Source organism: Heliconius melpomene, chromosome 21, assembly GCF_056956725.1.
Source record: "Heliconius melpomene rosina isolate 202511_hmr_F chromosome 21, ASM5695672v1, whole genome shotgun sequence".
Taxonomy (NCBI): domain Eukaryota; kingdom Metazoa; phylum Arthropoda; class Insecta; order Lepidoptera; family Nymphalidae; genus Heliconius; species Heliconius melpomene.
Genome location: NC_140409.1, coordinates 7822972 through 7835346, shown reverse-complemented (window position 1 = coordinate 7835346; position 12375 = coordinate 7822972). Strand labels below are relative to the sequence as shown.

Here is a 12375-nt window from a genome sequence, read left to right as displayed (position 1 = left end):
TGTTCAAAACTGTTTCCATTATTACAAAACGCTTGTTCGGTGGATACTTTGCGAGAATATATATTTTTTTTATATATTTTTGCGGTCTGGGGACTTATGTCGGTATATTCGGTATATTAATAATTAAAAAATCTGTCAAAATGACCATTTATTATGATAATAATAATAGATATCATTAAATATCTATATCCAATACGCTAACTTATTTAATTTTAAAATAAGTTAAAGTTGTATCTAGCAAACAAAGTAATTTCAGCTTTTTTAGTAAAAAAACTCGTAAATATAATATATGCTACGCATCGTAGGCAAGTGGTTGAACGAATAAACAAATCAATTTTAATTATTCATCATTAACGTAAGACAAGAATTTTGATTCTCAAAAGAGTATGAAAGGATTAAAATATTATTAATTCCATATACAATTATAATAAACTAGCGGACGCGCGCAGCTTCGCCCGCTTATTTGCACTTTTAGGGGTGAATCCTAATAAACCATGAAACACGTGTTCAATGAAATAATTTTAAGAGTTTAAATTTCAAATCTTATAAAAATCGGTGGCGATTTAAAAAAAATTCCATACAAACTTTCAACCCCTAATTCATTTCCTTAGGAGTCGAATATTGTAAATTCCCGTCTTAGCGAGCACCTACGTCCAATAAGTAACTCGTATGCAAAATTTGAGATTCCTAGCACATGTAGTTTCTGAGATTTCGTGATGAGTGAGTGACCTTTCGATTTTATATATATATATATTATCATATAGTATACAATATATTATACACTCAAGTTAATTGAAATACTAAATAGAATTGAGACAGTCGAAGCAAACGAATCTTAATAAATTAATGTTTGTCTTGAACCACAGTTATTACTTAAAAATCAAATAAAATAAAGACCAGTCGTGGCGCAAGGACACAAAAGATGACTGTAAACGCGACTGGTTGTGGGTTCGATCCCCAATCGAGGAGATGAAATATTTATTTCAATTTATATTTCCATTTCTTCGCTCAGGTGCCAGGCAAACCGCCACGCTGACTTCCACTCAACAGGCAATGCCTCTAGAAATCGGCGAAAAGTAGGGAATTTTGTTCTCTCTGTCTACCCGGTTAAGCTAACTTAATTATGTTATTTAAATATGATTCTCAGGGATTACATTCAACCTTTCACTGCAATAAAGAGTATTTTATCAGCTCATACGATATTATAAATAATATTTTATACATATTTTTAGATATAATACTACTAGAATGAATGAAGGTAATAAAATAAATATAATACGTATATCTACTTACAAATATTACAATTCCTTGGTATTATATTATTTTACAACAGAAATAGCAACATCTAATGCTTCAGACAATCTACAACTCGACCATGCTCAAAGGCTTAAAGTATATTGGATTAGCACCTCTATGTGGGTCGTCTCCGAGGTGTGAAGGCTACATCTGCACTAAACCTCTTATGCTTGTAATGATTTTATATAGATATGTGGCTGTATTATGTAAAATCTAAATAAATCCTTCCGGTTCGGAGTGTATTACCGATTTTTTTTTTTTATTTCTGTTTCACGCTGTATCCTGTATGCAGCAGGGTAGGCACTGAGGGAGTCTAGTATCAGGTCACAGTTGCCACGACACCAGAGCAAAGAAATTGAAATATAAATTGAAATAAATATTTCATCTCCTCGATTGGGGATCGAACCTCGACTGGCCTCATATTCACTAGATTCAATATTTTTTTTGTGATGTAACTTTTATTTCTATAAGCGATTATCTGCCCCTCACCAACGCTATAATATTTTTAATGGCATCTGTATAACGTGTCGTTTATTTTTTACGGCTACTGAAACATATGATATTTATTATTAACTAGTGGCCCTCGCGTGGCTTCGCCCGCCTGTTCCCAATTAACACAATCATTAATTTTCTCATCTCATTTACGTGATCTAATAACATTATCATTTCAAAGACAATATACATATATTAATAGGTAAAATCTTTGCTAAATTTTAGTAAAACACTTATTTTAAAGTAATATTGTGCCGTGCAACTGTTTATATTGACATAAAACTTGATTGAAATAAAAAATAAATACTAAAAAACTAAAACTAAAAAACTAATACTAAATATTAAGTGAAGCTTGTCAGAATCCAATAGTGAAAACTGCATTTAAATAGATTAAGGCGTTTCTGAGATTAGAGTGAACAAACACACAGGCAAACAAACAAAAAAATAAAAATCATCGTTTTGGCCTTTTACATTAATAAAGGCCCTAAAAATATTTTTTTTATATGTCTTCCATGTACAAATACGTAGGTCTCTATCTAAGTATAGATATAGATAGAATTCTTCAAATAACTAGGAAGCCTAGAAAATTAAATTTTAAGCGATGTTACTAAAAGTAGATGTATTTCATTTCGTTAAAAAAATAACAGAAATGCTAATAATAATTGAATATGTTTATAATAATACCTTAGTGAGAGACCTTAATCTGTCCTATAGCTACATATGAAATATCAAATTATAAACACAAGGCTGCTCTAGAGCTGAGAATCTATGATATTTATTGAGGTTTCTTTTATTACACACTAGTGGACCCGGACGCGGCTACGCCTGCTTGAACTATAAGAATATTTTCGCGTCGGTCATACTCATACTATGTCGCCCGAAAGCTAGGTTATTTCGAATCAGTGACATCTTAATTATTTATTAGAATGTTATACAGTAAACGTAACGTAAACGTTGCGTAGCGACGCGACGGTTGTTATTGACATGGCAGAATAAATTGCATGTCAAATTAGAAAATACTTTAAAATATATTAGTTTATATGTGTAATGTAATGTTATATAGCCTATAGCACTTCTGAAGAATGCAGCTTTCATACAAAACAATAACAAAGTAAATCGGACCAGTAGATCCAGAGATCTTAGCGTTCAAACAAACAAACAATAAAACAAACAAACAAACAAACAAACAAACTCTTCCGCTTTATTATATTACTAGCGGACCCGGACGTGGCTACGCCTGCTTGAAATATAAGAATATAATTTCTATAGAAATATAATTTCAATCTAGATGAAATGCTAAAAGTGACTACTATATTTATTTTCATAAGGATGAATATCAAAATGACGCGGTAACGAACGCGGTCCCGTAGCGACGACGGTTGTTTTTAACATGGCAGAATAAATTGCATGTCAAATTAGAAAATATTTTAATTTATTAGTATATATGTGTAATGTAATATTATATAGCCTATAGCACTTCTGAAGAATGCAGCTTTCATACAAAACAATAACAAAGTAAATCGGACCAGTAGATCCAGAGATCTTAGCGTTCAAACAAACAAACAATAAAACAACCAAACAAACAAACAAACTCTTCCGCTTTATTATATTACTAGCGGACCCGGACGTGGGTACGCCTGCTTGAAATATAAGAATATAATTTCTATAGAAATATAATTTCAATCTAGATGAAATGCTAAAAGTGACTACTATATTTATTTTCATAAGGATGAATATCAAAATGACGCGGTAACGAACGCGGTCCCGTAGCGACGACGGTTGTTTTTAACATGGCAGAATAAATTGCATGTCAAATTAGAAAATATTTTAATTTATTAGTATATATGTGTAATGTAATATTATATAGCCTATAGCACTTCTGAAGAATGCAGCTTTCATACAAAACAAAAACAAAGTAAATCGATCCAGTAGATCCAGAGATCTTAGCGTTCAAACAAACAAACAAACAAACAAACAAACAAACTCTTCCGCTTTATTATAATAGTATAGATTGATATAATATAGCTAACTTTTGTAAATGATAACTAATCTATATATATAAAATCGAAAGGTCACTCACTCATCACGAAATCTCAGAAACTACATATTCTAGGAATGTGAAGTTTTGCATAGGAGTTACTTATAGGACGTAGGTGCTCGCTAAGACGGGAATTTGTAATATTCAACTTCTAAGGGGTTGTTTTTGGGGTTGAAAGTTTGTATGAAACTTCGTTACTAATGACATTTGTCTTTGTCATTCGTTACTGAATGCTAGGAGTCTCAAATTTTGCATAGACGTCACTAGGACGTAGCCATGGAGACAGAAATTAATAATAACATAGTTCACGCGGGTGAAACCGCGAGCGGGCCGCTAGTATTAAATAAATACCTACAGCTGAAAGTGAAAAGAAAAATCTTTTTGTTGATATTTTTTGAAATAGATGTTAAATTAATTTCATTAAATTTTAAAAGATTAAACAAAATAGTAGTCTTTAAAATATTAAATAAATTGAAAGTAATAGACTATAACATTAAAACGGGGTAGTAATGTTGAGGACTTGTCAATTTATTACAAATTTACTATAGGAATGGTATATATGTATGTAAGCTTAAATCATTATTCAGTTATAAAAGGAGTTTATTAGCCCACTTAAACATATTTTTATACTACAATTGCATTTATCTGGCAGAATAGTCTCCGGAGACAGATAAAAAGAAATACCTAGAGAAAAAAAAATTATCCCTTGTCTTTTTAAAATTTAAACTTCATGTTGTATCTCGTATATTATTACATGGTAGACAGAGGGAACCTAATGTTAAAACACTCCGCTCTCCACTTTCCGTTAAACTTTCGAAGTATTTCTTGTTAAGTGGCAGAAATCAAATAAGGAAATGAAACCAATTCATTCCCCAAGAGAATCGAACCCACAACCGCCTGTACAATCAGACTGTGTTCACATCATTAATTGAACCCTAACTCTTCTCCGGTTTTCTATTATACGAGTATCTATATGTAGAGTAGCACATTTTACGTATTTCGCTATAGGATGTAAATAAATCACGATTTGCACTCGTCGACCGCAACGTCGCGTCGATTGGAGACCATTTATTTCACTTGCTTTAATAAAATAGCTCTACCCTCATATTGCATTCAATTTCCCTCATACATACATTATGTTATTTAACGTTTTAAAGATAAATATTTCTTGATGTTCTTCACATACATAGTCTATTTTATTGATATAACAAACACTAGGTTATTTAAAATATTAAAAATTTGATATACAAGTTACTTCTTTACAATAGAGTTAGGTAAAATTAAAACAAGTAATAGGCCTTAAAGGATCGGAGAACTTAATAAAAAAATCATTTTTTAACTACTTTTTTAGTTTAAACTTTAAAATATACGATATATGGTAACAGGCAAAATATGAAAGCAGAAACTCCTAAATTACACTAACTATTAAACAATATAGCCCGGGCTTGACCATTCCGCATAATTAACAATGACTATGGTAATAAATATCCAATATGCATATAAAATATCTTTCGCTTCGCTTTAACAGATGCTTACAAGCGAAACATTCGCGAGCGACATGAATCAAACGTGGCCAATGCTATAAATAAATAAAGCTTAGTTAATAATAACGAGTTACAATAATTCAATTGTGATGTTTAAAATGTATTGTACCAATGAAGGCGTCCAAATTTTTCGACTTAGATAAAAATTTAACTTAGATATAGACACTGATGGGACACTAGTAGCAATGGACGTGTCGGGGTGTTGCTATGGTGGGGTGTTGATGACTATGTGATTGTGGAACGGTGTAAGGTCAGGCCAGCATGGCGGCAGTGGCCGGCCTCTACGGCCTGGGCGACGAGCAGCGCGGGCGGCACCGGCGCGGGCAGGCCGCCGCCGAGCGGTCTGAGTCCAGAGATGATAATACAGAGGCGTGAGTCTAATATTATGGCTATTTTTATTATATATTTATTTTTTACTAGTTTATAATATTTACTTCTTTTAAAGTGTTATTTAGTAATTTTATTTATAGTAAAATAACGAGCACAGCGAACATTTTATACTTTTATTATTTTGGTAATGTGTCCAATTTTTTATAGGAAATAAGGGTTTATTATAGTATATAAATTATTTTAGAATACACTAAATCATAAATGTTAACTTCAAGTTTTAAATAATAAGATTTCGTTCGTTATGAATGTCGACGAGAAGTCAACTAAGTTACTTAGTTATGCAATTTTACCGTGGAAAATGACAGCTTACGACAAAAACGTTCCTTGAAAGTACTTTAAAGGTGACACTATTAGGATCATTTCTAATTTGTCTACAAAGAGAGGGGAGCTCGGAAAGTGAAGGTAAGCGGTAATGCGCGTTTATGGGCCTACCTGGCCACTTAAGACACAAGTCCCAGGCACTACTCTGAACTCCTGACAATTCAAGACGTTGGACATGGACCCAACACCAGTACAGTGTTTCCATGGGAGAAAAAATAGTTTCTGCTCTTCTTCACTTTGACAAAGTAAATATGATACAGCTTCATGCTATGGATAGGCAGAGGGTACCTAGTGTTAACACAGTCCGTTCTCCACTTTCCGCCAAATTTTTCTAGGCATTGCGTGTTGAGTGGTGGAATTCAAACGCCAGGTTTTTACCTTGGTGCCACAGCAAAGAAATTAAAATATTAATAAATAATAATTCATTCCATCGGATGGGGATCGTACCCGCAACCGTCGCGTTATAGTCACACTTTTGTGCCCCTGCACTACGACGGCCTCGACATTAAAAGTTATTTTTTTTATATTCAATTTTATTAAAACTTTCAATAAAATAGTTGCCTTGCTATGCGTTTGAGCTATGTCACCTGACGTTCACGTAATTTGTTGTTTTTTTATTAACAAGATTTCAGTAACCGGTAATACAAAAACCACATTGTGGCACAACCAAGCTTAATATTGTAAGTTGTTTTTACATTTAAATAATAATTATGATAATAAACACTGTACAATACGATTTTAGTAAATTAGGTCAAGGCGTCATTTCTATGTTGTTCCATAAAGAATGTCATGAATTTGCGCTATGGAATAAGTTAGTTCCGTTAAGCGGTTAATGCCATGGAAATTTGGACGGCAAATGTCTTGGAAACAACTTATTAACTTGTCAAACTAGAAGTCCAGTTACAAGAACAAATATTCTAAAATAGATTCAAGAAGTTGAAGAAATAATATGGAATTTAGTAGATTGGAATATATGGATAGTATTTTTTTTCGCAGAGGTTTAAATTTTTTTTTTTCAATTAAACCACTTTCGAAACAGAACATAACTATTCAAACTCAACATTCGTTTAGCAAGAAACGAAATTCTTATAATTTTAAATAAATAAACATTTACACTTTTTTACGGTAGGCTTATTGTAATATTAGTTTTATTTTGTGTAAAACTATACACCTACAAACGATCGATATTATAGGGTTATCAACTTTGTCCAAAATAAATTACACTATAGATGAAGAAGTGAGTAAAAACAAAAACCGGACAAGCGCGAGTCGGGCTCGAGGGTTTCGTACAAAAATTAAAGCAAAAAATCCTTCGAGCCTTTTCTAAAATTCAAGCTCAGCTTAGCCTTTTCATCTGATACCTCACTAAACTCTGTTAATACCAAATATTACCTCCCTTTTACGGCTATAATTTTTAGGATTTATTTATAATTGATTAATTAACCTACTATTTTAACTTTACTAGATTAATTTTTGACAATATTTATTTGGTTAATAGTTCATCATTTATTAGATATAGTGTTATAATTGTTGTAATATATTAAAATTGAAAAAAAGCAGCTAACAAATTTAATGAATACAAAAAGTCATAGCAAATTATTAATAGCAAAGACTGACGAGTATTCAAAGCGACTTAAGAAAATTTTCATTATTAAATATACAACTGGTGGTGGTGTCTCCCCGATAGGTAGCTATGAGTTTAAAATTTTTCAAAAGTTAGTTTTCTTTATGTCAACAGAAAGTGCTTATCATGTGGACCAACTTTTGCTAGGCCTTTTTTATTAATATCTCTTATGGATTAGATGAGCTGACATGGTTTCACATCAGGTGACCTTCAATTTTTTAATATCATTAAAAAATGCTCATAACGTTGAAAAACTTTTCTTAGGGTGATATATTTATATCTCTTAAGGCTCATCTGGTCTGCTAGGGTTCCACATAAAGTATTATTATTATTACCTTTAAAATAATTATAGACCACTATAATTATAATTCACCCTGTATTTTTTGCGTAAAAAAATTAAAATAATTTTCTGTATTTCATATTCAATATACAGAATTGACCCTGTTATTATATTTATAGACTTTTGATTGTTTGTCAACAAGCCGTTATGGTCTATAAAATATTTTACATAACTTTTAAAGCCTACGAAAACTTCACTGATGTTATCGAACACTAACAAATGAGGTCTCATAATTTATATGCAGCTTCGGAGGAAATGTAATAAATCTTAAAGAGCTTGTGAAAGCTAATATTTTGTGCATAACCTATATTATATAGAGTATTATATGATCTAATTATATACTTAAAGGTATATAACAGTCACAAAATTACTTCGATGCATTTTTGTAACTGGATTTTGGTAAATTTTAATTTAAACCGGTTACTAAAATCATTTTTTCATAATCTTAATTAACAATCATTGCAAAACACAACATTTTATTATATTAAATTATGTAAAGGATGATAGAATATTAGAGAATCATGAAAAAAGTGTTACTTCTCTCCAGATTCTAGCTTCTTCTTCTAGCTTGTGTAGCATGATAGCATTCGTTCCAAATTAGTTCAGTTAAATTCAAGTCATTAAGGCTGTACTGGTTGTGGGTCGGATCCCCATTCGGGGACTAATTTTTCATTTAAATTTATATTTCCATTTCTTCGCTCTGGTATAAAAAAAATACAAATAGATGACACCAGTAACGAGAGATCTAAAATACACACTGTACCTCACTTTTACCTAGGTAGAGAAAGAATCTCTGGTCGGCCAGGGATGGGAAGGAGAAACAGGCTCGAAGATGCCTGCAATTTACGAGGCTCACAGTCTGCCCAGAGCGCCACTAGTGTAGTGTTAAATAACAAATCTATTATGCGGCTGCGTGATAGCGAATATTAGAAGAATTAAGAAAGAGAATAAGAGAATAGTTTCGCACGATGTCGTTCGTCGTCAATATAGCGTAGCACACAGACAGCTGCACGTACTATAGCAAAGACAACGATGAAGCAGTCAAAATGTTAATTCGGAATGCGACGGGGGCAATGACAAAACGCAGTGTGGAATATAATTTAAAAATGGCTTTGAAGGATAGGAACGCCCCTCTTCCACTATAGCGGTTATGCCCTTATCCTAGTACAAAATTCCTCACAACCAAATCATTAGTTTATTAGTTTAGTATGTACTTATAAATAGTTCTAAATTTAGATATATGACAAAAAATAGATTTAATAATAAAGTAAAAAATATGACTTAATAATAAAAAAATATCAAAGTGTAATGAATTACAATTATATATATATATATATATATATATATATATATATATATATATATATATATATATATATATTGAGTATTTGAAATAATCTTTAAAAGATTATCAATAAAGGTCGAAGCCTGTGACATCGGTATAAATCTGTAGTTCATGTCAGATGTAACGCTATCGTAAGACGGCTACTGCCCACTTCGGTTCATTTCTACAGATGTCAATACATTTAAATATGTTTATGTAAGTATACTTTTCATTTATTTATTTTTTTATCTTATTTTATTTTAAAATATATTTATATTTGTTTATATAACAGCTTTTTAAAATTATTTATATAATAGAGCGCGGACATAAATTGCAAAATGAATAATTCTGTGTATCGAATATAACATTTCTTAAATACTTATATAAGTAACGGAAACCAAAAATATAATTTTAATTTTTTCTCTTGTGTTCGCAACTCACGCCAAAACTGCTGGATCGATTTTCACGAAACTTTTTTGTTATATAGCCTAGTCCTTATCAACATAATTATAGACTACTAGCGGCCCACTCGCGGTTTCACCCGCGTGAACTATGTTATTATTAATTTCTGTCTCCATGGCTACGTCCTAGTGACGTCTATGCAAAATTTGAGACTCCTAGCATTTGTAGTAATGAAGTTTCATACAAACTTTCGATCCCAAAAACAACCCCTTAAAAATCGAATATTGCAAATTCCCGCGAGCTTAGCGAGCACCTACGTCCTATAAGTAACTCCTATGCAAAATTTGAGATTCCTAGCACATGTAGTTTCTGAGATTTCGTGATGAGTGAGTGACCTTTCGATTTTATATATATATAGATAACTTATTTTGGGAGTCGTATATGAAGTATAGTTATATAGTGTCATAGCAAACGTTAGTCTATCTAATGAGCACTTCCTGTTGAAACGCATATAATCATAAGTAATTCTAAGATTTATATTAGCAAAATCCCAGAAAAGAACCCCTCGAAGAAAAGGGGTAACTTAGGGTATACATAGGGTGACTTCGAATGAAATAGTAGTTTTGTACAAGTATGATCACTGTGACCGCTCTCTATAAATACGAGTTATATATACGAGATATAGTATATTAAAAATATTTAACTTAAAAAGTTTACGTGCCATAAAAAAAAACAAAAATTTACGTTATATATGTAGTTATAACGCATACTGCTATCACTGTGTTGAGACACACAATTCACTAAAATGATTAATAGATGAGAATACATGTTTCCCCATACATAGATAGTGCATTTGTGGCTCAAGCAAATATGTTTAGGCATACGAGACTTGAGAAATGAGTGTGAACATCTTCGAAAGCAATCTGTAAAGTGATATCACCGTCGAACTTTCTCTATAAGTTACGAAATAGTTCTAAGAGTATGTGGACAGAACATTGTTCTTGAAACTTTTTTTTAGTCGGTATATATAATGGTTCACCTTAAGAAATAGTTTCAAATAATAGAGATTATTTTTTAAAAAGGTAAAGATTTTGAAAATTGTAAAAAAGGCAAAATTCTATTAATTGTAGTAAATAAAGCTTACCGTCACCACTCCGTTCTTTACTTACCCCTCCAATTTCATATAAAATATAAGGAATTTTAATTTTTTTATCCGTTTGTCCGTGTGATCTATATTATATCAATATAAACAAACAGAAAAATACATGTATACAGACTCATCCTCGAATCTGACATATATTAGAAATATCGAAGACTTGCAGGTAAATATAAAAAATATTAAAACATATTAGTTAAACTATAAGAAATAGCTAATTAACAAAAAATGTTTATTGTAGTGGTAGTTTTCGTTGACAAATTAGCTAACTAAATCATTCAGAACATTGTGACGCAGTCGCGCAACGTTTGACGGTAAACGCGTTAGTTGTGTGTTCGATTACCACTGGATATAATGATTACATTTAAATTGATTTCATTTCCACGAGTAACATTGCATTATAATGTTGAATTGCATTGAATTGGTTCTCTTTGTCTACCTAAAAAAACGCTAAAACTAAAATAAACATCTTAATAAACGTTTTTTTTAGTCCGACAAAAGTAAAAAGAATATTAAATATCTAATGAAAAACTTAAAGATTACCAATGTCATAAGCTCAATCTTAAATAATTCTTACATACCCTTAGTAAAAGCGGTATAATTTTACTTCCAAAATCCAACATAAATAATTATAATATAAATAAAAAGTCTACGCAAATGAAATTGCACACAGCAGTTACTTTATTATATATAAACTCTTCCCTTCCTCTCATAACTGATCCAAAATTTCTACCACTACTCAAAAAAAAACAGTCTTTAAGTTTTATTGGCCACGTCAAGGAAATATAAGGCTTAAACATTTCGACATTTCAAAGTAGCAATCTGCAAAGTGATATCAACGGTCTATAGAAATTTGCTCGCGCTATTTGTCATCGCGAAGGTTAGAAACTCCGCTTTCAAAGACTTTTATAAGCAAGAAAACTTTCATTTCATAAATGTTATATTAATTTCTCATCAATATCCGTTTAACTATATAATATGTTTTGTATAACATTGACATAATATAATATTAATAAGAACACAAAAAACAATTGAATTTCAGTAGTAAGTTATTTTAAATTTGGTTACTAGAACTTTAATAATTTCAAATAACTACTTAGAATAAATAAATAAAAATTGTATTGGAATTTCTCCATTCGATGTTATATTCACTTACATGACACGTTGTTAATTATTAAACAAAATATTAAAATAAACATTAACTGTAAGGTTTATTGGTTTTCCATCTCAAACATTGCTTACAATCTCAAGCTCAAAGCAAGTAAGAAGTCAGGGACGAAAGGAATGAAATCTTTGTTAGTAGACCTTAGAGAGTACTTTGCGGTAATGCAGGCGATTTCAACGTTTACCTCGAATTGAAATCTAGTAAGATGTTCAAACGACCATCAACTTATTAATAGTATATTGTTACTTGTTAACAATATTGAATAGAAATTGGTTGTTAAAAT

At 31.2% G+C, this 12375-nt stretch overlaps 1 protein-coding gene across 8 annotated transcripts in view; it reads left to right on the top strand.

Moving 5' to 3' along the window:
* The window catches only part of Sh (Potassium voltage-gated channel protein Shaker), a 194933-nt gene that overhangs the window by 127464 nt on the left and 55094 nt on the right, over nucleotides 1-12375 (top strand). For 2 of the 8 annotated variants that reach the window (XM_085206433.1, XM_085206432.1), the window contains exon 2: nucleotides 5355-5741. The exons of 5 other annotated variants lie outside the window; for them this stretch is intronic. In XM_085206433.1, coding sequence (XP_085062559.1) covers nucleotides 5632-5741 — 110 coding nt within the window. In that variant the 5' untranslated portion in view covers nucleotides 5355-5631. Of the gene's footprint in view, nucleotides 1-5258; nucleotides 5742-12375 lie in introns of those variants that run through there. One more of the 8 variants, XM_085206434.1, reaches the window with a different exon arrangement.